Source organism: Mirounga leonina, unplaced genomic scaffold, assembly GCF_011800145.1.
Source record: "Mirounga leonina isolate KUSES-001 unplaced genomic scaffold, KU_Mleo_1.0 Mir_170, whole genome shotgun sequence".
Classification (NCBI taxonomy): domain Eukaryota; kingdom Metazoa; phylum Chordata; class Mammalia; order Carnivora; family Phocidae; genus Mirounga; species Mirounga leonina.
Genome location: NW_023270433.1, coordinates 22158589 through 22185766, shown reverse-complemented (window position 1 = coordinate 22185766; position 27178 = coordinate 22158589). Strand labels below are relative to the sequence as shown.

Genomic DNA, 27178 nt, shown 5'->3' with positions numbered 1-27178 from the left:
AAAAAAAAAAAGAAGAAGGTAGCGGGAGGGGTAGACGAACCATGAGAGACGATGGACTCTGAAAAACAAACTGAGGGTTCTAGAGGGGAGGGGGGTGGGAGGATGGGTTAGCCTGGTGGTGGGTATTGAGGTGGACACATTCTGCATGGAGCACTGGGTGTTATGCACAAACAATGAATCATGGAACACTACATCTAAAACTAATGATGTAATGTATGGGGATTAACATAAGAATAAAAAAAAAAACAACCAACCTTGGCAGTAAGAAAGGCAGAAAAATTCTGAGAATGGTTTGGTGTTTGTTGTCAAATTCATTTCCCTGTGGTCTTACAAGGAGTGGTAAATTACGAGTCACGTCTTAGGCCATACTTGCCTTCGATATTCTCCCTCCCTCATCGTCTCTACCTCACTTTAATAAGACTTTAAGATCTTTGGGAGTTTGGAAATGTGGATATCTGTTGTTTTCCATGCCTACGGTTTCTACGCTAATTTAGGACCTTATTATTTTATGATGCTGTAACCTCCATACATATAACTCCTCTTTTAGGTTACTCCACATTCAATGATTTCTGTCCACAGATGCCAAATTCCTGTAACACAGCTTCAATCATGCCACTTTCCTGCTCAGAAATCTCCAATGGCTTGCAGTTGCCAATTAACCAAAGGCCATCTCTGCAGCCTGGAATTCAAGTCCTAGTACAATCTAGTTCCTACTCCCTAACTTTCTTGCCCAGAACCCCACTATGTTCATAGATTTAGTCCACTCACACATCCATACAAGCTACTGCTAATATCCACCACCGGTCTGTACATTCTGTTCTCCACAGTGGTATCTCCTATTTCTAACTGTCCAAATCCTATCATTCAAACCCAGTGCAAATCCCATCACCTCCATAACTAAAAGTAAACATTTTTAGAACAGCTACAGCATTTTGTGTATCATATATGCCAGATCATTTTAATTTTCATTTAAACTCAGTTGCTTAGAACTGGATTTACCATAATGCTTTGTTCATGACACATATTGTGACTTCTGTATAGTTATTACATAGCTCCATTTCATAATAAGCTACTTTAAGGCAAGTACTGGGCAACATTCATATCACCCAAAATACCTAAAAGATACTGGATAGTTAAAGGAGTCAATGGATAGATTTAAATGATTTCCTTCTGTAGTTTCCATAAACCCCAATTTAGAATGATCTCTTCCACCCGGCATTCATTCTGATATCTGGGTGGTCTAGTCTACTGCACCTTGAAGTAGTCCACTCATCTAGCAATTTTTGTCCTTCCATCTTCCCATATTAAAATATTTGGGTTGTTTTCTGAATAATCCGTGTGTAAATAAAATTGCAAGTATTTCACTTTGGCAATTGCAATGCCTTCAACACATTAAATTTCACCATGTCACCACCTTTCTCCCAGTTCATCCATTAAAGTAGGGTGTGGTGCAAAGGATCAAGTGAGAATCCCTGGAAGAGAATTCTGGTAATTATTACTGGCTCTGACGCTGTCTGCCCTTCTCTACGTTATATAACCAATTAAAGAACTGGTTTTTCCATTATGATACCATGCGTGATCATGTTTGTAACCAAGTAGTTGTAACACTAAAATTTCATGACCCTCTGTAGGGATGAGAAGGATATGACAGGTAACGGGATACTGGGGATAAAGAATAAGACGGAACTCTATCTGTACCCTTACAGACATTGTAGTCTTACAGGGACGATTAAAAGAGGCAAAGTACCATGTTATGTGACCATGCATAAGAGAGACATTACCTAGACTTGAAGCAGGGGTGGGTGGTCAGCTTTGTTGGTCAAAGTGATTTCAGAGTGAGACCAGAACCATGCATAGACATGAGAAGTATAGGCGCAGGGGGATGGCATTCAAAACAGAGGCATCAACACGTGCAGTCCCAGAGGCAAGAGAGAGCATGCTTGAAAAAACAAGCATTCACGCTGGCTGGAGTACAGAGGGGTGAGGCTAGAAAAGTAAGTGGGTGCCAAAACCATGAAGACTGGATAGGCCACATTCAAAAGCTAAGAGTTTATCCTTAAAAAAGTGAGAACAATAACAATGTTCAAGTTAAGGTATGTGATAAGATCACTCTGGGTGACTTCTGGAGAATTATTTTGAAGGACAATAACATTTCATTCTCAAATACATGGTATGATTCAGTCACTCCCATTTTCCCCTCTACATAAGGATCATTTCAGAACCTTGAACTATGATGAATGCTTTTTTTTTCTTAATTGTAAAAAAAAAAAAATCAAGATTTTTCTCTATAACTTTTTCTAAAATTGTTATCCTTTATTTATTGATCATTAGTTATTCTTCTTCCATTTTACTTTTGGTTTCAATAGAAATAAGTCATCATTGGGCATAAGATGTGGGAAAAACAGACATCACTGTTTCCACAAAAGGTGTGCCTAGTTAACACATAAAAAGCAATACCACTGTTGAATTGATACAACCAACATGGAAAAATGTGTCACCAGAGAATATATGATGCACGCAAAAAGTAGAAGAATCTGTTTCTGAGAAGATGGAGATGTACTTTTTCTTAGTCTTCCTGGTAAGTACAACTAAAAACTCTGAATGTTACATATAAAATAAACATAAAATGACACTAATAAAAAGGCAGACCAGCTAGGGACCTTGAGAACCAAAGCCCAACATGGTAGTGAGTTCCTTGGGCTTCCTTTTTCCTCACACATCCCAGACTTAGGGCTAGAGAAGCTGGCCATCCAAAACACCAATGGGAATGGACAAAAAAACCCTCCAAAACAACAAAATACTGCTCTCTCCAGCCAAAGGATGAAGAAATGGCAGTTAGGACACTTTTAGACAAGAACCAGTCAACTCCTCTACTCCAGCCAAACACCACAGAAAAACTGTGGCCCAATGCAGCCATACCACGCAGAGACCAAGAGGGAAGTCTAGATTCCTACTCTTGCAAAGCTCTAGCAACCACCACCCTCACCCCAACACCTCTGGCAGAGTGGTATCAGAGATGACCAAGTAGAGAGATGGGTCTTTCACACCAATGGAGATGACAGGGGTGAGGGTTGTGTCTCACTTCCACACTCACCTGGAAGTAGCAAGGGGTCTTTCCTCACCCCCTCTGGAATGGTGTCAGAGTTGGCCCATGGAGAGTCAGAACTTTCATCACCACCACGCAGCAAAGAGGTCCCCTCTTTGTAGTGTCTGGGGAGGTCATGTGGGGAACAATGAGGAGGCCTTCCTAGAGCCAGAAATTCCATCCACATCCAGCAGTAATGAGGACTCATACACATGTACAGTGTCAGTAGGGGCAAAATGAGGACCATAGGTATCTGTGTTCACTTGGCAGGAATAAGGCAATGCTCCTCATCCCTCTTTCTCCGCTGAGGGAATGATTATATAACATTCTTGAGATGACAAAATTATAGAAATGGAGAACGGATTAGCATTTGCAAGAGGTCAAAGTGAGGGCAACTAGGACCAGAAGGGAAGTGTTTGGGGCTCTAAAAGAGCACATTATAAATCCTTGTGGTGGGTGGGACTATTCTGTATCTTGACTGCATCCATGTCAATATCCACAGTGTGATATTACATTACAATTTTACAAGATGTCACCATTGGGAGAAACTAGGAAAATGATATAGGGGATCGTTCTGTATTATTTCTTAAAACTGCATGTGACACTACAATTACCTCAAAAGAAAAAAATGTGATAAAAATTCAAAAGCAAAAGGCAAAGAAGCAAAATTTCAAGGTACATCCAAAAATATCCAAGATTGAGAAACCGGATTTTGGAGTCTGGGGTACCAGGTCACTACACAGGTGTGGTTGGTCAGCGGTCAGGGATATTTCTTCATGCCTTTATTTACTGTTTTACAGATACCTTGAACCATGGAACATTATATGATGAAGAGTGTACGTGAGTATTAGAATGATTGGAAATTAGTATTCCTCCCGCATAAATTGACCTTATTCATATATCAGTGTCAATAAAATTTTATAGTTCCTCATGAGGGTCACACAATTCTCTTTCAAATTATTCTTAGGAAATATATATTTTTTTCTTATTGTGAATGGGATGTCGTAAGATTTTTTAAACTTAATGTTTCTGCATAAAAATTTATTGATTTTGAAGTATTTATTTGCTACCTTATAAATCTATTAATTCTAGTGATTTCCAATTTATTTCTTTGTATTTTCTAGGTTAAGAATAATACTGTATACCACAGTAAAACAACTCTTTTTTGTTTAAAATATTAAATATTGATGGTGAAACAGTAAACTTGTTTTATTAATGTTTATGGCTGTATTTGCAGTATTTCACATATAAAGTGCATTTGATTAATTTTTTCTTATCACTTGTTTCATGGTCCATGACATATTTTCATACACCTGCTTCCATATTTTGACAAAATTTCTAAATCTCAAGTTTTAAGGGAAATTTCTCCAACTACTAACATTATGCTCCATACAGTAATAGTGATTTGCTTTATGTATTTGTTCAATGGTAAAAATCCACAACATTCTGGAATGCTATCTTGCACTGTTATATGAATTAAAATACTTCTCCAAACCATCAGTACATGCAAATAGCTTTACACACACACACACACACACATACACACACACGTGCGCCTGTGACACAGTTTTAGTACATTTGGAAAATAATGTCAATAACTAGATAACATAAAAGAGATAAAATGTGTTATTAGCCACTTCCGATGTTGAACTCAGCCTTCCAGATGGCTTGCTTTGATTCTAAGCCAGTGCTTCTCAGGGTCAGTAGACTTGTTCACCTTCACTTCTCCAAAAAAGGAATGGAAAATTCCCAGGAAGTTGGGAACCAAGCAGAGTTTCCATATGCTGTGTTCTAGTATCTGAACACGCAGTGTGCTTTATTTACTCATTCATTCTTCACTCAAAATTTATTAATGCTTACTCCAAGTCCCTGTGCCATGTCACAGAGGCTATTAAAAAAGAAAGAGACATGAACGTAATCCTGCCCTAAAGGGATTCATAGAATATTAAAGAAGAAAAACCTACCCCAAATGATCATACTATATGGTGTTTTAACAGAAAGAAGGTATTTAAGAAAACCAAAAACTCTAGCTCTAACTCATTGCTACAGCAATGAATCTATGGAAGAAGGGATAAAAGGGAAAGTTTCATAAGAAAAGTGAATTTGTTGTGAATCCTGAAGTACTGGTAAGACATGGACAGACAAGATGTGGAAGATTCTAGGTAAAGGGGACAAGGCACGGAACCATGAAAGGCACTGAAGTGTCTAAGGGGCCACAAGCGGTTTGGGGCATCTGGAGCATAAGGTGATGCAATGATCATAATTAAGAGATAATCTAACCCTAGTAGAATCGTATGGCTTTTATATTTCCTCTAAAACTTTACAAAGAGATAGAGTAATGCTTTTTTAATCTTATGCTAAAGCATTAACTCAGTTTGTCAATACAGAACACAGCTTATCAACCTCAGCACTATTGGCATTTGGAACTTGTTGATGACTGTTTAGCGTACTGTAGGATATTTAGCAGCATCCCCGGCCCTTAGCCACGAGATGACGGTAGCTCCTTCCAGCTGTGACACTCAATATTGTCTCCAGACATTGCCAAATATCCCTTAGGGGGCAAAATCGTTCCCTATTGAGAACCACGTTGGTAGAGTATAATAATTTAAATTAATCAAGCACTTACTATAAGCCAAGCACCCTAGCAAGCTTTCTGCACACATTATCTCATTTAATTTTTATGAGCATCCTGCTATTATTAACCCCATTTTTATAGACTAGAAAACCGAGGTCCACAGAGGTCAAAGAACTTACCCAGAAAAACACAGTAAGAGACAGAACTAGGATTCATGAGTAGAGTTCAGGCCACTAATGGCAATCGATGACTATATATATCTGTATCTTACCACCACCAGCATTTAGCATACTACATGGCACATCATGATTTCCTGAGCCTGATTTTCTGTAGCTTGGGCTATCATTTTCAAATTGCTAACACTGACTATCTCCAAGTCACCTAATATTTAGTAAGCACCAAACCCTGTACAGACCCCACGGGACCAAACATCTGGGATGCTAAGCTACAACTTAGAAGCAACAGTTTACTTTAAATATAACCTGAAAAGAGCAGCAAAATATTTCTGGATCATTTCTTTGATGGATAATGACCGTGCAATGAGGGCTATGGGTGGACTGTAGGCAGTATAATGACTCAGAGGCAGTACGAATTCTCGGATCCAGGAGAGCTGGGTCTGAATGCTAACTTCTTTACAGTTGAATGACATTAGGGAAACTTCTTAAATTCTTTAACACTGTTTCCTCTTCTGCAAATGAGGAACGTTAAGTAGGCAAAAACTTTGCAAGAGGCGTGTGGTTCTGGCATGAATCATTTCGAGAAACAATTTCCAGAACCTCAACATGGACAGGTACCCTTACATAAGTTGATGTACCAGAGAAAGCGTCTAGAGCACCTTTTCACAACTGCCCTTCATTCACTTTTCAAAAGAAATGTGTACTTTTCATCCCTTCTAAATCTTACTAGGATGCATTGTCCCAAGGCAACAAAGCTCCCACACGATTCAAAATCTTGATACCTGGAGACCTTCCCTTAATTAAGGTACAGTAAGCAAGTCCTCCAAGAAACGTTCCTTGTTTTACACATATTTCAATTAAATATCATCCAGTATTTCCCGACATTGGAAATGGAGTATTTTGGCTCATTTCTGGGATGTTCTGAATTCAGAAACATTGTATGCTGGGCAAGTGGGAGTAAAGGCATTGTTCATTTACCACCTTTTCTTTTCAACTTCCTGACTAGTGTCAAAGAATATGTCACTTCTTCAGAAAGTCTGATGAGGGCAAAGCAAGGGAGACAATATCCACGGGAAATACTAAAGGTGGCAGCGACTTATTCTATCCAGCTGAGAAACTCAGAGCAGGCTCTCTGCCTTCTTTGTCAGCTGTGGAAATCTAAAGTAATATGCTGGCCACCGGAAGGTGCATTAGCATAATTATTTAGCCTTTTTCTCTCAGAAAATAAGTCTGATTTGGAGAATAGATTTAACTGTGTGAAATATTCTCACAAATAGGTTATATATAGATATTTGTCCATAGATTAAATAAGCTAAATCTATGGCTCCAAGATTTTGGTAAGAATATATTAATGCACATTCTAAGGTAAAATAATTTTATCAGAAATTACTGGACTGCTAAAGGTTTATTAAAATTTATATTGTTTTGATTTTCCCAGACATGATTAAACAAGCCCTTCCACGTGAAATAGTAACGGGTAGTCTTTTAACGTGTCCTAGCAAAGAGACTTTGTGAAAAAATGAATGATTATAACGATTGTAATGATTGGGTAATAATTCCTTTTGCAAGTCAAAAGTATTTCAATTCCTCAATTTCAATAAAATTGGAAAAGGACCTAAGGGAACAGTCAGCTAATAGATCATCTGCGATATTTTTTTTGATGATAGATAACTCATGTTTTTTTTGGCACATAACTCAGGAGGAACTCCAAGAACTGAGTTTCATCAATATAACACAACTCTTTCAAGCCCAATCTACATATTTGTATGAAGAAGGTTTTCAGCACTAAAACCTACAAAAATGAAAAATAGAAATGAAACTGATGTTGTATGCTCTATTATTCTAATAATAGAAGTCCATGGACACATGAATTAATCACGATCCATCTCATGAAGACATGAATCTCCAATAGCATCTTATTTCTACAGGTAATAAGTATCGAAAGGAATAATATCTTTGACAAATTTTATACAAATAACACTTAAAATAATAACTCAATTGAACAGCAATTTTGGTCACAGAAAATCTAAAGATTTCAATGTATATCCACAATTTTTGTGGCAAAGAAGCAGAATTCTGCGATCAATAAAAGGCTTTAGAACATAAAATTACACTGCATTTGAATTAGGTGGTGCAAGTAGAATGGAAAACAAGAAACCAAGCAAAGGTTCTGCATTGAAATCAGCTGCTTCACAAAGGGATACTACTAGAAAGAATCAAATTTGTTATAGTATTTAGATTTCAATGGGTACATTTAAAAGTGATACAATAGTTTTATTTTAAAAGTCAATACAGGGGCGCCTGGGTGGCTCAGTCGGTTAAGTGTCTGCCTTTGGCTCAGGTCGTGATCCCAGGGTCCTGGGATCGAGTCCCGCATTGGGCTCTTTGCTCAGTGGGGAGTATGCTTCTCCCTCTCCCTCTGCCTGCCACTCCCCCCGCTTGTGCTCTCTCTCTCTCTCTGTCAAATAAATAAAATCTTTTTAAAAAATAAAATAAAAGTCAATACAGTATTATGGAAATACCATCTTTTAAAATCCTGCTGAAAATTTTCCAATGGCTACTTTTGACAAGGGGTATATGGGTTTTCAACTTTTTAGGGGTTACGTGAGCAAAATATTTAAAGACTACTAATTAGTAAATGTTAAACGTTTTCCTTTGCATCCTTTTCATTGTTACTGGAGTTACGGGCCCAGGGAATAGAAGGAAAAAAGGTAAGGTTTTATAATGATATCATAGCAGGAATTGGTTAAAATCTTTATTTTGACAATTTTAGAATGCTGGATATATTTTTATGAGTATTTCTAAAGAACGCAAAACACTGACTTTGGGAGGTTCTGGTTTAAAATGGCAGTATAAGAGGATCCTGCGCTCACCTCGTCCCAAGGACACATTGACTGTGCAGCTACATATGGAACAACTTCCTCTGAAAAAAATCTAAAAACTGAGCAACCCCTATGTGTCAGGCCCACATCAAGGGACACAATCTCACCATAAACCCCATCCCTGCCCAGGGTGACCCACCACTGCGAGGAAACTCAAAGCCCAGAGATCCTCCATGAGGAGTGAAGGGTTTGAACCCCACTTTGGGCACCTGAACTCCTAAGACCTGCACCTGATTGATGAGCCCCAGAAACAGCTAGCTTTGAAAACCAAGCAGGCTCAAGGCTCACGTCCACAAGCTGCATTGGACTGTAACCAACAGAGAAGCAGCTCTCACGGGGCTCCTGCCACTCGCCTGCCCCCACTCAGCGCGAGCAGCCCATCCGACGGCGCCCAGACTTCACGTGATGAGGCTCGTTTGCTAACCTTAAAGGGCCAGGCTGAGGGGCAGGCATTTCACGGAGCTCACAGTTAGAAGCCTGCTGGCTGGCCGGCACCATCTTCACACTTGCTCCAGTCAGTGGGCACCATCTTGTTTGTTTATTTGTTTTAAACACTAGACTTTTTTTCCTTTTTCCCAGCAGGCACCATCTGGCCGCAGTCCCTCTGCCACACTCTACAGTGACAGTATGTCCCATCTGGCGCCCTGGCTTTGCAGCTTCGGCTCCGAGGCTGCCCCTTGATCCCCTGGCTCTGGTGGCCCGGGGCTTGTGCTCCTGGGTCCCACAGATGGTACCACTGGGACAGACAGTCTTTGGTAGGCTACCACCCCCAGGGCACCACACAGACAGCAGACTGAAAGACACCCTCTATCCTTTCCAAGAGGCCTGCTGCTTGTCCTGGAGCTTGGCCTGCAGGCATAGGTCTCAGGTTTGGCACACCGAGGCCTACTGCTCTGAGGAAATGGAGGCTGGTAGATGCTACCTCAGCCAGTATCTCCCCCAAAAGAGCGTATACACTCCACTGGAGCCTGCATTTTTACAACTGCCACCGAGGGGACACTTCTGGATCGCCTGGCTCTGGTGGCCGGCAGGACTTCTGAGAGCATTCCCACAAGACTATCTATATTTGCATCCTTTAAAAGCTGCTGCCTGAGGGTCTGGCTTCTAATCAACCTGCAGTCAGATGCTAACTGAGCTCCTCCCCTTTGGGACACTGTCAGATCCTGGCGCACCCTCAACAACTGGGAGCCACTAACAATAAAAATGGCTGCTTGGACAATCACAAAGTTTTGAGACAACCAGAGTTAAGGTTCATCTCCTACATGAGGTCATTCCCTCAAGACAGAGGTGGCTGTTTTATCTAATGCATAGAAACCAACACAGACAGTCAAGCAAAATGGAGAAACAGAGGAATATGTTTCAAACAAAAGAACAATATAAGACCTCAGGAAAAAAAACCTTAATGAAATTTACCTGATACAAGGTCAAAGTAATGGGTCATAAAGATGCGCACTGAGCCCAGGAGAAGAATGGATGAGCACAGTGAGAACTTCAACAGAGAGACAGAAAATATAAGAAAGTACCAAAGAGAGGAGCGCTCGGGTGGCTCAATCGGTTAAGTGGCTGACTCTTGATTTAGGCTCAGGTTATGGGTTTGAGCCCCGAGTTGGGCTCCATGTTGGGTGTGGAGCCTGCTTAGGATTCTCTCTCTCCCCTGCCCCACCCCGACATACACACGCTCTCTCTCTTTCTCTTTAAGAAAAAAAAAAGAAAGAAAAGAAAAGAAGGTACCAAACAGAAATCACAGAGCTGAAGAATACAATAACTGAAAATAAAATTTACTGACTTTGGAGTTTGGTGATGTTTCACACCTGTGGTTAAATGCATCTAATTCTATGCATTTCCCTGTTATAACATCATGATAGACTGGAAAATGCACCACCAGGACTGAATACCTACCTTAATCAGTGGAAAACTGAACAAACTAGCCTACTCTAGGCAGCTGCTAACCATCCCTCTGCTTAAGCTGATGGTAACCAGTGTCAATACTAATAATATTCCCTTATAAAAAGCAAATAGGAATACATTGTACAGATTCCTTACACCTTACAAATCCATTATTGGGCACCGCTGGGGATGTTTTTGGGGAAAAAAAGTCAGCTAAGCTCTGCTCAGAGAACAAGATTGCCAAATGTTTTGGTTTCCATTCAAGAATTTCTAGAGCTCTCTGTCCTCTCTCTTTCCAAAGAAATGACATAATATTTAGACAGGAAAATGTCTGTGTACAGCATGGGGGTGGGGACTCATGTGCATATATTTACATGTATAAGATACTTGCACACAAATATTTTAGTGTTTCTATTTCTACAGTGTATCCTCCTTTTATGAAAAATAATATAACTGGGGCTTCTGCTCATTATCCAGCCCTCAGCCTTGGCCCTCATCCAGCTATAATTTTCAATCTACAAGTCGTTCCAAATTCAATGAAATGGAGTCAATGTCTGCAAAGAAGCAGTGTCCTCAAGATGCCTATTGTCTTCATACTCTGCATCTCTCAAATCCCTTCAGGGGAAAGCTTAGAACATCTGCCATTGCTTGGATTTACAACAAGAGTTCACTGGCTATTCACAACCGATGTGATGATCTAGCTATCTAAAAATGACCACTCCAGGATATCAACCATACACTGAATTTGATTTTTTGTTGACAAGTTTAACCAAATGTAAATATTTTACATTAAAAAAACACATTCTTATAAATTTCTTACCATGTGCCTTTGGGTTAGGGATCCTGTGGTGCCCAAGGCAGACATGAAATCCATGCAATTGCCTGAGATTTCAATAATGCGTTCTCACCCATTTAAGATCCTGGTATTAAACTTGACCTCTTACCTACATCCTCTTTCTTGAACATTTACTATACCTCTGAAGGTAGGAAATGGGCACACACGATGAATTTGTCAGTGCCTGTTAGAATCACTAGTCTGGTGAAGTAGGACAAAGACAATAGTTGGGTGCGGTGGGAAGGGAACCAGAAGAAGCAGGAAAAAAGGTCTGAGGAATGAAAGCATGATATTTGGTGGAAACTATAACGAGTTCCAGCTCTTAGCTCAAAGGGTAAATACGGGCCAACTCAGGCAAAGCCTTTATGCCATGCTAAGAAGCTTGAAGTTTATTCTATGAATGAGTCATAATTAAAAAACATTAAGCAGATCTGTATCTTATATAACTCATTTTTTTCTTTTCCTTCCTAGTATTTGGTTAAAACATATGAAGCTGCTATTTTATGGGTAGAAATGATCAAATATTGATGACCTCATAAGGGTCAAACTAATAATTAACAAAATTTGAAATTGTATTTGTAATTGTGTGCTCATTTGTTAAATGTCTATCTCTATGGCCAGACTGTAGGCTCTGGAGCCAGACAACTTGGGTTTACCTCTCAGCTCTATTAGTTATGTGACTCAGGACAAGTTACTCAACCTCTCAAACTTTAAGTTTCCTTGTCTCTAAAATGAAACAACACTCCAGAGAGTTATTATAAACATTAAGTGAGTTAATATATAGCAATGCTTGGGAAGGGCCTGGAATATCATAAGTGCTCTTTAAATATTAATTAATTATTATCAGTTATTATTGCTGTCATCCTCATCATCATCTGTATCACTGTCCAAATGCCAGTGTTAAGGAAGCAGAATGAAGAAAGGAATGCCAGAGCTAGAAATGGAAGCAACACCTTCTTTTCATTAGACTCCACAGTTTTGCAATATAGTTCCCTTGGCTAAAGTTCAATTACTAATCCTAGAGGAATATCTTCTCAACTCTTTAAACAAGGACATGCACGTACCTGGGTGCTTGGGTGGCTCAGTCAGTTGGGCCTCTGCCTTTGGTTCAGGTCATGATCTCGGGGTCCTGGGATGGAGCCCCGAGCCCTGAGTTGGGCTCCCTGCCCAGTGCGGAGTCTGCTTCTCCCTCTGCCCCTCCCCCGACTTGTACTCCTCTTTTTCTCACTCTCTCAAATAAATAAATAAAATCTTTTTTAAAAATTCCATACCTGAATTTCTGAATCATACAAAATCTTTACATAAATGAAATTGAGTTATGTAGGTTTTTAAAAAAACAAGAAATCATAGGCCTTTTATAAAGCATTGATTTACAACAACAACAAAAAAGGATCGATATGCAAATATTCCTGGCCTTTCTCCATTTGTGGTTCCCCAGAGGATGATGCAGACTCGAGAGGAAAGAGTAAGAAGGATAAGGAGTTTGAGTTAGGACTTGGAAAGCCCATGTGTGCTTAAGTATGAGTGAGTGAGTAAGTGAGTGTGTGTGTGTGGGGGGGGTTGTAGGGAGGAATTTGAAGAGATAAGTACAGAAGAGTTATGGTTTCTAAGGGAAAGGATGATGAGAAAAGTGAGATTTTAAGAATTGCTGTGGTCTATATATCCCTGTTTTGGAGTTGGAGAAAATCAAGAAAAGGACTTGTACTATTTTGAAATTTATTTTGATTGCTGGACTGGATTTCTTTTATTGCAATACCTCCCTGAGACTGGACTATCTGGGGGATGGATCTGTAAGTATTACAACTATGTTTCAAATTCTCTTTCCTTAGCAGATTTTTTAACATTAGTTGAACTTCTGTTGAATATGGTTTCTATGGTCAGCACTATTATACAAATGAATGAGACGTACATGAAGAAAGCATCTACCTTGGATTATCTATTTATTATATGGTCTTCACTTCTTTTTTTTTTTTTTTAAAGATTTTATTTATTTATCTGAGAGAGAGAATGGGAGACAAGAGACCATGAGAGGGGGAGGATCAGAGGGAGAAGCAGACTCCCCGCTGAGCAGGGAGCCCGACATGGGACTCGATCCCAGGACTCCAGGATCATGACCTGAGCCGAAGGCAGTCGCTTAACCAACTGAGCCACCCAGGCGCCCCTGGTCTTCACTTCTGTAAAACCTATTAGCACACACTCTCCAAGACCACCAGCTAAAAGCATGTGATTACTTTGAAATGAACTCAAGTTTTGAGCCAAGGGAAATCAAAAACCAGTTCAAGCATATTAAGAAATGTCTCATAAAATTGACCTCTTTTGACAAAGTATTACTTGTTAGTAACTTCTAGTGAATGTCTTCAAGCTTGCATTCAAGTTAAAATGTTCAGGATGTGGAACGGATCCACAATGATTAAAATCTTTCTGTGCATCAAGGTCTTGTCCGCAAAGCAGCTGCTTACCGTGACAGTGGTGCTCAGGCCACTTCAAGCAGAGCCACTGAACAGTGCTTAGCAAAGTCATTGTTTGAGAATCCAGGCACCCCAGATTGCCAATCACCCAGAACAAGGAGGGAAAAAGAGAAGAGCACAGTGATAACCACAGTCATCATCTTTCTTTGAAGTCTCACAGCTCCAGTGGAGACAATCTAGAATAAAGGAAGGACCGTACAGAGTTGGGAGACCTGGATTCTGCTTCAGCTCTGCCACTTACTTCCCATGGGATCATGGGATGGAGTTTCCTCATCTCCCAAGTGAGCAAAGCCCTCACAGCTAGATCTAGCATTCTTGTCTATGAAATTAACAAATATAATTTAGCTCAGGATATTTTTTCCCTAATCAAAGCAAACAAACTCTACTTTCTTCAACACCCAGTGGCGCATTATCCCACTGCCTTCTCTCAGTCAGTGTTCTTGATTTTCATTGGAGACTCATCAGGTCAAAATTTATTCCAGGGGTGCGTGGGTGGCTCAGTCGGTTAAGCATCCAACTCTTGATTTCGGCTCAGGTCATGATCTCAGTGTCATGGGATGGAGCCCCGCATCGGGTTCTGCGCGGAGTGTGGAGCGTGGTTGGGATTCTCTTCCCCCTCTCTTTGCCTCCCACCCCGCACTCACGCATATTCTCTCTCTCTCTCAAAAACAAAACAAAACAAAACAAACTGTATTCCAACTTTAGTAGGTGCAAGCCTTCTTGATGGTATTCACCTGTGTGTATAGATCTTCAGTATCCTCCCATGGCAAAGTTTTATAAAATATATGGTGTCATTTATCTTCAAGTATCTCATATGTGAGGTAACTACTTTAATATTCATTCATTAAATTTCTCATAATAATATTTATATTATCTAACAATAATGATTAATAATAAAAGTACCACTAATTAAGAATTGGTGTGCCAGATACTATCCTAAGCGGTCTATGTATATTCTCTCAACCTAAATATATATACATATATAAAATATATATATGTATACACATCTATCTATACACATATCTATGTATTTCTATATACAAAGATACAGATGTGTGTACATATATAAATCTGTATCTATGTATATCTATCTATATACACCATTATTAAGCACATTTCACAGAAGAAACTGAGACTCAGAAGAAATTAACTGTCCAAAGCCACATTGTTTATAATTGGCAGAGGTTGAATTTGAGCCAGATCTTCCTGTGTTTTTAAACACTCGGAGCTCACAATATCGCTCAGCATCAGGGAAATCCAAATCAAAACCTCAATGAGATACCACCTCACACCAGTCAGAATGGCTAAAATTAACAAGTCAGGAAATGACAGATGTTGGCGGGGATGCGGAGAAAGGGGAACCCTCCTACACTGTTGGTGGGAATGCAAGCTGGTGCAGCCACTCTGGAAAACAGTATGGAGGTTCCATAATGTTGAAAATAGAGCTACCATTTGATCCAGCAATTGCACTACTGGGTATTTACCCCAAAGATACAAAAGTAGGAATCCGAAAGGGTACGTGCACCCCGATGTTTATAGCAGCAATGTCCCCAATAGCCAAACTGGGGAAAGAGCCAAGATGTCCATCGACAGATGAACGGATAAAGAAGATGTGGTATATATATACAATGGAATATTATGCGGCCATCAAAAGGAATGAGATCTTGCCATTTGCAATGACGTGGGTGGAACTGGAGGGTATTATGCTGAGCGAAATAAGTCAAACAGAGAAAGACATGTATCATATGATCTCACTGATATGAGGAATTCTTAATCGCAGGAAACAAACTGAGGGTTGCTGGAGTGGGGGGTGGGGTGGGAGGGATGGGGTGACGGGGTGATAGACACTGGGGAGGGTATGTGCTCTGGTAAGCGCTGTGAATTGTGCAAGACTGTTGACTCTCAGATCTGTACCTCTGAAACAAATAATGCAATATATGTTAAGGAAAAAAAAAAGAGAAGGTAGCAGGAGGGGAAGAATGAAGGGGGGGAAATCGGAGGGGTAGACGAACCATGAGAGACGATGGACTCTGAAAAACAAACAGGGTTCTAGAGGGGAGGTAGGTAGGAGGATGGGTTAGCCTGGTGGTGGGTATTGAGGAGGGCACGTTCTGCATGGAGCACTGGGTGTTATGCACAAACAATGAATCATGGAACACTACATCTAAAACTAATGATGTCATGTATGGGGATTAACATAAGAATAAAAAAAAAACCACTCGAAGCACAGTTCAGTGTCTATGGTATCTGAAAAGCAACATATATAAGAAGCTATTTTCAAAAATACACAATAAGCAGTGCGATATCTTGGAAACAACATAGAACTTAGAGAAAAGTGTCCTGGGTCCCTTTTGGGGGTCCTGCTGACGGCTACACAGGCTATCTTAAGCAAAATATAAATCTTTCCCAAGACCTCAATTTCCTCCTGTAGAGTGAGGGATTTCATGTAGATAATCTCTAAAGTTTCCCCTGGCTCTACAGAGGAATGATTTGGTTCTGAAAGGCACTGTTTCTACACTCAGGAAAAATACTCAGAATTCCAACTCTTCGGAGCAAAAGGTAACATCCTCTCCCGGAGTAAGAAAACACCTATCATCATGGGGCACATGGGTGGCTCAGATGGTTGAGCGTCTGCCTTCGGCTCGGGTCGTGATCCCGGGGTCCTGGGATCAAGTCCCGCATTGGGCTCTTTGCTCAGCGGGGAGCCTGCTTCTCCCTCTCCCTCTCCCCCTGCTCATGCTATCTCTATCTCTGTGTCTCAAATGAATAAATAAAATCTTAAAAAAAAAAAAAGGAGAGGAAACAGCTATCATCAAGATACCTTCAGATCTTAGTTAGAGGGACAATCTTAGTAGAACCTTCCCTACAGTTCCTTCCTTATAGCACCAGCCTTTTTACTTAATAGCACACACCACAGTTTGCAATTACAGACTGACTTGTGTGCGTCGACTCTAGGTTCCCAGCAGCTGAGGACCATGTCTGTCCACTCACTGTCGAATCCCTGCCTGGTGCCTAGCACAGGACTTGGCCCGAAAAACACGCTCAATAACATCTGTCCATTGAATAGATTTTTTTTTTTTAAAGATTTTATTTATTTATTTGAGACAGAGAGAATGAGAGAGAGAGAGAGCACATGAGAGGGGGGAGGGTCGGAGGGAGAAGCAGGCTCCCTGCTGAGCAGGGAGCCTGATGCGGGACTCGATCCCGGGACTCCAGGATCATGACCTGAGCCGAAGGCAGTCGCTTAACCAACTGAGCCACCCAGGCGCCCCAATTGAATAGATTTTAAAAGGGGCTCATGACTTCCAGGTTTTCAGTACTGGATGATGTAGAGCTAATATTTCTTTTTGCCTTTCCTAAAGAGTCTGGTAATGAGTCTTCCATGCCATAGGAAAGATGTAACTAATTTCTCTTCTCTTAGTTCCTAGTGTGTAGGAGAAGCCAGTGATGGGTGCGGTCTACAAATATACAGATCACAGCATATACCTTGGGATTCCAGTACTCCTTTTCCTAACCCCATAGCCACAAATACTAAAGGTGACAATATGAACATTTGTATCAATACAACTAGATCTCATTTAAATCTTGCATGAAAGGAAGTAGTAAGCTGAGGCTTACTAATTTAGGAGAAGGGATGGATAAATTAATCCTTTTGTGCTCAGTGTGCTTGGCAAGAACCAGCCGCAAAAGTACTCCTGTCCCCTCTGTGAGGCTCTAGTGAGAAGCCCACCCAACTTCACACGTATTACAGGTTGCTGTGCCTTTCAGCCTGGAACGTACGACCAGGAGCAGCCACAGCTACTGGGGGAACCAGGGGTAGCGGGTTTGTGAACTGCCCCCTGTCTCATCCTGCCACTTATCCCTTGGGATGCAAGATTATAGGGCCGTGGAGCAGTGGGGGCTGCAGGCCAGCATGGCTGAGGCTCTTGGGCAGCCATTCGGCAGTGGCTTGTTGGCAGGGAACGGTTCAGTCTACGACCACACGGAAAGCAGACATGCTGACTACAGCGCGGAGCAAAGAAAATGAGAGCTTCTGCCTGTGTCTGGTGGGCTAGGATGGGAGGAGGGGAAAGGAGGGGGTGTTGGGGAGAGTGCCAAGCTGGGCTGTGGATGAAAGTGTGGGAAGATTCCAGGGGAGGCATTTTGCCAACTCAGAGGCAGTTGGGCTGATTTCTTTCCCCTTTCTTCTGCTTAAATGAGAATTCCTGCTGGGTGGGGTAGGAGCAGAGCCAAGAAAGGAGTGATTTGCTGGGTGAGCGTGGACGCTTGGACCTAGGAAGTATGTGTCTGCCCACTGGGACCAGGGCCAGGGGAGGAAGGAGAAATTAAAGGAGGGGAACTGAGGGGCAATGGGAATAAAGGAGAATAAAAGAAGACACAAAAGGAAATGTCCTAGGAGGAGAAGGAGAAAAAAGGAAAGAGAGACAGCAGGTCACGTAGACAGGGGAGAGACACCTTTCTGTGCTGTCGAGCAGGCCTACCTACCTTCCGAATGTCAGAATAAAATAATGTTCACATGAAACAAGCAGCGAAAGACCACATGGTATCATATACAGTAAACCTACTGCTCCTAAATTTTCCTGGTGGCTGTTAATTTCCATGGGAATACATTCTTCCCAAATAGCAAATGTTGTCTTTTAGGTAAAAAAGAACAAAGTGTTATCACAGAAAGCCACATGCTACTTCTAGAACTTAGGAGAATATTACTTAGAAATATTTCCTAAAATATAATGTAGAACACCAGAGTCCTAAATTGCTCTTCTTGGCCTTGCTAATAAAATATTAGAAATATAGAGATCCTCTTGTAAGGAAATCTAGAGCAGGTAAAATGACAAATGTCGATGCAGTGAATTCCACTGTGAAGTGATGTCACTTTTAGAGCTTTCTGATGTCCCTTTGTGGAGACCTGTAAAGAGCTGAAAGATCATCAAGCCAATGTTTACATTTTTTGTGACAACACCACAAATTCTGGCCTGAGGACCAGAGTCCCACTAGCTTCGATCACCTACAGAGACTAAGGCATATTTTGGCTTAAGTGCCTATAAGACAGATCTGGTTATTGACTGATTACAAACAGAAGACCCCCAAATCTTCCTTTCCCAAATCTAGGGACATCAAGGCTTCACAAAGCCCTGCAAACTTCCTTTCTCCCTCTTGGACTTCGGCCACCACCACATGAACAAGCCCAGGCTAGCCTGATACAATCTGAGAGGCCCCATAAAGGCCAACCTCGTGGTCCTAGACAAAGTCGCTGCAGACCAGACTCCAACCAGCAGATCCCCAAACAGGTAAGAAGACCCAGCAAAGGGCAGTGATGCAACCTACCCAAATCATAGCTAATGACAATGTTTGAGTTGGCACAGTTGAGACGAAACAAGCTGCCCAACTGACCCAAAGATTCATGAGCGATATACATACATACGTACATATGTACATATATAAATCAACCAACCAACCAACCAACAAATAAATAAATAAATGTCTTAAGCCACTGAGTTCGGGGACCTTTTTTTTACACAACAGATAAGCTGATACAATTACACCCAAACCGGAGACTCACCTGTGCATTCATACTGCAGCCCTTTCCCATAATAGCCCTTTTCACAGACGCACTCAAACTGGCCCGTGTGTGTCCCACATTTGCAGCTGGCCATGCGGTCACAGCACTCTTGGCCAGCCTCACACAGATATGAGCAATGGGACATATCCTCTTGAATAAAACTCCCAGAAGGCAGATCTGTCAATGACACAGGAAAGACGGTAATAAAAAACAAATTAGCAGTTCACTGTTACATTCTCCAGTTGGTAAAATTTAGGTGCAAATGGGACAAAATAGCTTTTCATATCCGTCCAATTCCCAACTGCACACCCCTCCCACCCAAATATGCATGTGTGTTCTGTGCACTACCACAGGCTGGGAATTTGTTTCAGCCAGTGAAGTTATTTCAGTCTGGGACCTCATCATAAGCTCTCGAGGCCATGCAGGGTCAGGCAGAAATTAAGCACTTCAGCGAGGAATCGCCAGATGCAGCAGGAAATAACGTAGTCGGTTCCCCAGGTCACTCCCCTGGCTTCCACACCAGCAGAGTTCCACTGCCGCAATATGAGGTCGGGCAGCAGTAACTAGATTTCCAAAACCCTTTTTCAAAAAGGTAAATAAAATTACAGTCTTGACTGCTGCATAAGGGTTTGGATTATGAGCTACTGGCTTAAGAATAGATACCATCACTTCTACAGTTACTGGATAAAAACTTAACAGTACCACACAAGTTTAATAATAGGACCAGAAGATTGCTTATTTCTCTGTGTTAAGTAACTTCTCGTGTTTTATGTGAATGGAGATCATACTGATTACTTGAGCCATGTTCTGAAGTGAGGCATGCTGGGAATTCAATAACACAGGCAGAGTCGTTCAGAAAGTGACTTAACAGGGCAGGGTACGGTTGAAGGCGACAGATCCAGAATGGATGGCCTAGAATCAGGCAAATGATAAGTTCCATTTACTTTGCTGAAGAAGTTCAAAAGTCTTAGCCCAAATCCCTGGGCGGGTGCTGGGCCCAGATAGAGTGATGGGCCCCTCGTAGGAACTCAAATGTGTGAGTTCCAGCAAGACACATGCACTGCAATTGAATACCCGGAAAGAAGATTGCTGATGGCCTCATTTATGGAACATCTGTGTCTATGCATTAACACTCTGAACAATACACAGGGGGCAAAGTAAAGAGAAGATTCCAGCCACAAGGGAAAGAGACCAGTTCAATCAGGTACCCTATTAAAGCTCCATCTAAGGGACTGTGGTGTGGGTAAAAGGTCTACAACATGCACACTTAGCTCTGAGGCACTGGGCCATGGGATTATTTGGCCGTAGAGCAATTTAGAAGCAAGAAAGATCTAGCTACCAAGACTGGTACACTGGCATTCAGGTCTGAGAGAGAGGTAAGTATACATGTTACATATGGGGAAAGTTATTATTCTGTAACCAAGGTCTATGGAGTATGGCCAGAAACATGGATGATCTTGAGACCAAAAGTGGATCCATCCAAATTGAAAGTAGCTTCAGAGGACTTAAAGGCAGGGAAAATGAGGCTCATTTCCTTTGACTTGATCATGCTTTTGCAATAGGAACAGGATCTTTCCTTACCAAATCTGGAAACTCGATCACAGAATTATGCATTCTAGATATTTGCTTATTGTAATAAAAGTGATGCCTTCCAAAACTCTGTTGCAATACTGTAACCAAAAGAACGCTCTGTCCCAACTCAGCTTCTGGGTCAACTTGGCATTAGGGTTCTAGAAGGCCCCAATCCTACAAGCAGAGGGATGGTAGGACTGGAAATTAGTCCTGTACAACACAGCAGGTAACACCCATGATTTCAGAATCCCAGCTAGTAACAGCCACCCTGCCTTTCCACTCAACATACCACTTTTCCCTGAGAAAAGGAGAAATAAAGGAAGCCCCACAGTTACTGAATTTCTGCCATGTGATAATACTACACTTGGTAATATTGAAATATTTTATTTAATCCTCTTGACAAAACCAAATGGTATGCATTATAATATCTCCATTTTAAAAGTAGAGGCAGTGAGGCTTGTAGATGTTAGATAAATTGCTTACGGTAAGAACAGTAGTGGACAGTTAATGAGGGCTGCGGATAATAAGCCTTCAGTAACTTTTCTAATCACTTTATATGTATTAACCCATTTAAGCCTTGTGACAATCCTATAGAGTAGGTACTATTCTCATTTCCTATTCTATGAACAAGAAACTTAAGGAGTGCAAAAGCTAAATAATTTGCCAAAAGCCACTCAGCAAGTAGGTGACTAAGATTTTTTGCTGTATCCATAGCTAGTCTGAGATCCTGCTCTTAAACACTTCTCTTGGAACTATGATAGGGCTGATCTGCCTCTTATGAATATCACTAATTGCTTGAAACCTCACGTGGCCATGATTTGCCCATCAACCTGAATCTTGATGGGTACCTGCAAGGATCAAGCCTAACTTGCCGCATGGTTTAGGTCCGAGGCTGGATCTCCTGTCATTTCCTCCCAATCTATACTTTCCCTGGTAGATTACCAAGACACATGCCCATATTATGCCTGGAAGTTCGTCTAACCGAAATCATACAACTAAACATCCTTATAAATGGTGTACAATGAACTCTAATGAATGGGTTTACTGACTTCATTTTTTGTTGGGGTAATGCTCTTCAACTTATGTGTAAGCACACGTGTCTTCAGACTGTCAGGTCAAGAAGTATGCATTAAGTATTTATTGTTCCTATATCTTCATGTGTATTTCTGGAAACATTCTGGTGAGATTCACTATGCATGTCTCTGCATGTTTACTTCATTCTTCCAGATAACTATAAATAGATCTAAGTCAAGGCTTCCTGCTCTGTGTGTGGTCTTAAAACACACCTAAATTCATTCCATTGATTCTAACGGTTCCAGGTGGGAGCATATGGATAATCTAGTGAAAATCCATAGCAGCTGTTAAAAAACAAATAAAGCAAAACAAATACTCTTGTTGCAAGTCAGACTGTCACCTCTATTTATGAAGTTCAACGCATCTCCTAATACACCAAGAACACATGGGCATCATGCTCAGCGAAGATTTCACAGGGTTTGATGTTACCCTCCAATAAGTTTCAAGCAATAGGAGAGCAGGAACCCCCATTTAAATGCATCATGTCATGCCACTGGGTTTCCCTTACCTTCATGCAATGCCCGGCGAGCTAAAGCCTCGAATTCTTCAAAACTGTGGAGCAGGTAGCAGTGCTCCTCCTTTGGGGTGGAAGCCATGTCATTCAGTTCTCGAATGTTCCCTTGCCATATGCCAAACGTGAAGATCTCAACTCCAAAATCTCGCAGAGATGCTGCAACTGGCCTGGGATCTCCCCCATTGGAATATCCGTCAGTAATGAGGAATATAACTTTTGTTGAGTTTTCTCTAGAGTGACGAAGAATTTGCTGTAATGCAATAAAGGAAATTAGTATGGGTTTGTATTGTGTTGGCCTACTATGTGCTTCCCCTCTTATATAAAACAGCATTTGTGAAGATCATTAGCATGTCACGAGAGTGAGAACAAACACTGATCAATGAGAGTAAAACAGAAACAGGCATAGACTAGTGCCTACAAGGGTCTTCTCACAGACCCACAAAAAGCACTTAAAATTTATCGTTATCATCAGTGTCAGCATCCTCATCGCCTTCGTGTACCTTGTTAATGAAGAGCAGCAAATGTTTATGGAATGAATTTTTATTCATATTATCACTTATTTAAGTTATTTTTATGAATTTTCAGGCTCTTGACAAATGAGCCAAATGTGAGTCCTACGTATCTATTTCCAAGTATATCCAGCTAGCTGCCCATGTACCTACTTAGCTGAACCACCTCATGATCATAGATCAAAAGTCTAATCCAAAGAAAATTTAACAGAAAATGTATTTTTCAGAGTTACCAGTGGCCAACCTACTTCCCATGTTTGTTTTTCCACTGCTCCTCCAAAAGTGTAGAATTCATTCGATCCTTCATCTTTTCTGGACCACCCGGCATTAGCACAAGGTCCTATCTTTATGAGAAAATACTGATTTATTCAATCTGACACTCGGGCTTTATTATTTTAGGACAAGTGAGTTGTACTTTATAATGTTATATGCTCTCCCTCGTCTATAGATAGAAGGGAAAAAATGAAACCTTTTTATTAAAGGCATCGACTTATTGCCACTGACGCTTTATAACATCAACCTGCAAAAGCACAAGGAGTCCAGTGGTGAATCTGGTATTGTAATTGAATTTGATGTTATTGCTTTTCCTCAGAAATGGGTAGGAAAGGTAAAGTGCCAGGGTATATTTTCTGGCAAGTTCTTAGAAAGAATTCAATGTCTATTGGCAGTAATTCAAGTACATTCAGAAGGTAGTTAGGAAGAGCGACAAGCATATCCTATGTTTTGTTAAAATTCAAAGATGATTTGATTTTAAAAAAGATAACTGCCTCAATGCATTTAAGGGGCAGACTCAGCTATTAACTCCAGATTCTCTCAGATTATACGATCCATGTCTTCATTAGCATAGAATTCATAGCTACTGATTCTAATTTAATAACTCTTACCAAACTTTATTACTGTTTGTGAGCTAAAGATAAAGCCACTGAACCTGAATTTAAAGACAGTTAAAGGAAACTAAAAATGACTTTGGAAGATACCTGGAAAGCCATCAATTTGAGAAGTGGTCTTCAAACACTTTATTTCCCTCTCTCAAAAACCTACTACTGCTGACATTGGGGAGAGTATGTGCTATGGTGAGCGCTGTGAAGTGTGCAAGACTGTTGAATCACAGACCTGTACCTCTGAAACAAATAATACATTATATGTTAAAAAGAAGAAGAAGAAGATAGCAGGAGGGGAAGAATGAAGGGGGGGATATTGGAGGGGGAGACGAACCATGAGCAACTATGGACTCTGAGAAACAAATTGAGGGTTCTAGAGGGGGCGGGGGGAGGATGGGTTAGCCTGGTGATGGGTATTAAAGAGGGCACGTTCTGCATGGAGCACTGGGTGTTATACGCAAACAATGAATCATGGAACACTACATCAAAAACTAATGATGTAAGGTATGGTGATTAATATAACATAATTAAAAAAATAGAAAAAGAAAAAAAAACCTACTACTGCTAAGGGCTAAAGAGAATCAGAAACTAGCCTTAAGGAGTGCCTTTTGGCCAATAAAGATCATTCGGAGTATCAATAACAATAATAATTGTTATTATGTTATAATGCATCATACATATTTACATTTTATCATATACATTTACATTTAAATGTGTGTAAACATTTATATTTTCAGTTAGTACACACCCCACGTGAAAAGCCCCATCAATATAAACAATAATTAGAATGGACTGAGATACACACACATAGACACACACACACACTTTTTTTCATTCAGGACCACCTCTGTGGGGGGGAATCCAATGACCTGTGATGGGAGGCATGAAGTGAGATATTATTTTATTTGTCTTTAAAGTTATACATCAGGCTCTGAAGGGTAACTCCTAGTTCTAGTACTCCAAGATGTGGCAACTTCTGTTTACACTGGCCTTGCTCGTTGACACGTGATAAACTCTCTCCTTTTGGGTTGTTCCACTCTGAAATCATAACCTAACCTCCACAGACACTCCCCTAAGCATTTTGATTACTCTCTCTTCTACAAGACCGTGGAAGCAAACTGTAAGCAAGACACTAAGAAAGTGAGAATTTGGATAGAAGTAGAAGAGAGAAAAAAAGCAAATGGTCTTTTTTGGCGTGGTATTCTGGACATTGTCTGGCACAGAGCATGCATTCGTAAATATCTATTCAATGAATGAATTAATGAGGGAGTGAGTGGATAAACTCTAGGGATACTCTGAAGACAGTTGAGTGAGTTGGTCTTGAGGGAGCCATAGGAATGTACAGAATATTTGTGTGCGCACACATACTTTATTTTGTATAGTTTGGTACAAAAAAGATGAGGTTTTCTTCTTGTGCTTTTACTGTCCTTCTGCACAAATACTATTTTAAAATATTAATTTTAGCTCACGTCAGTGATATTTCTTAACATTCAGGTTAGGATTTAGGGATTTTGCGGAGGTTTCTTGCCGTACTACTCATTCCATGCAAAGCATATTAAGCTATGATTCTATTTTTCTTCTCTTCTTGCAGGGAACTGGTAAGTGTTTACAGGAACCATTATATCTGTTGGCAAGACAATATATTAAGCTTAAAATAGTCAGAAGAATAGCAGAACTACTAGTCCAAGCAAAGAATTACACAAGATCTGGGTTTGGAATGCACTTTAAATGCAGAGGAGGAGTGGATGATTTACTGAAAATATTTTGCCCCCTTCCCCCAATCTTCATGCTCCATCATACTTGAATAAAAACATAAATCAATAAAAACATTCTCGTCCCACAGATCTAAGAAGTAAATAGATCTGTGGTAATGTTTGTGGAATGTGGTAGAGGCCTGGCACTTGACTCTCCTTTTAGGGTTCCTGAAATAGTTTACATCATCTCCTATCCTTTGTAAGGCATTGAAGAAATAGACTTTTCTGGTCCAGAATATTGAATGAGGCAAACCCTCTGCTGCCTAAGAAAAACACAACATGGACATCGTACGGCAAAAGGTTATCACCATCTGTATTGTATCAAGCCTCTGATTAGCTTGTATAAATATCTGGCAGGGAAGTAAGCTCCCCTTGTCCAGCAAAAGTCATTAGAATGATAAAAATGCAGGGTTGTGTAACATTGTTCTAACACCCGAGATCCATCACCATTACACAAGACTGCAACCCCACCCCAGCCCCCCAAGTCAGGCCACAAGGGAACTGTTTTGAAAAATGGTCTTGAAAGAAGAAGAGAAGTCACAACAAATCTGACGTGGGGACCATATTTGCCCTGGGGCTCCATTAATTAAAATACATGTAGCTAGAATACCAACTACAGCACAACCCGTGGTTATCCACTGTGGCGCCACATGCCTGAGGATGCTAACTAGAGAAGTTCCTAAGTCATCTTTGAAAGTTGTTTGTTTAAGTTGATACCTATTGTGACTATTATCAGAGCCCCTCTCCTCCAGGGGGCCGGAAATTAGTCAATATTGCCAGTGTTTCAACTTGTTGTCCACATGTATTTTTTTCCCTGTTAGGAAACGTTAAGTACAAACAAGACACCATAAGCTACTTAGAGCACTTCCCTCATCCTTCATATTCTAAGATTTCACCAAGCTGCATCTGTTATTTAGTTAATATTTTCAATTTGAATACTCAAGTATTCTTCATTGAAGCAATGTTTACGGTTCTGTACTTTCTGGGGAAAGAAGTTCTTTGTCTGTTGGTTCATCATTTTTTGGACTTCAAATATTCCATCCTTTTTTTCCTGTTTATCTCATCTTCCTTCTGAGTTTGGTGGGAAATGTCTGAAGCTTTTCTTCCCTACCCCTGTTTATGCTTTATGCACTCTTGAGTCTCTTCCTTTGCACTTCTAATTAAGAATTAATCCTGGCATTGCATTTTTATTTTTCTTGTGACAATATTTCTTTATCTTGCACATTCTCTCTTTATTCCTCTCAGCTTCTCAGCCAGGTTTGCTCTTATGTTGATCTGTTGTTTATCCCCTCATGTCTCATCCTCATTTCACTATTTTATTTACTTAAGGAATGGAACAAATGCTTTCTAGGATTTCGTTCTATTTTTCATAGTGAATTCTTGTATTTATCTCTAGCTTACATTCT

The 27178-nt window shown here is 40.6% G+C and overlaps 1 protein-coding gene across 4 annotated transcripts in view; it reads right to left on the bottom strand.

The window, feature by feature from the left end:
• Nucleotides 1-27178, bottom strand: part of SVEP1 (sushi, von Willebrand factor type A, EGF and pentraxin domain containing 1) — a 193148-nt gene that overhangs the window by 142949 nt on the left and 23021 nt on the right. For 3 of the 4 annotated variants that reach the window (XM_035016093.1, XM_035016091.1, XM_035016092.1), the window contains exons 2-3: nt 22623-22878; nt 19469-19645 (exon numbers count right to left, since the gene is read on the bottom strand). In XM_035016093.1, the coding sequence (XP_034871984.1) occupies nt 19469-19645; nt 22623-22878 (433 nt within the window). Of the gene's footprint in view, nt 1-3094; nt 3211-19468; nt 19646-22622; nt 22879-27178 lie in introns of those variants that run through there. The other variant, XM_035016094.1, reaches the window with a different exon arrangement.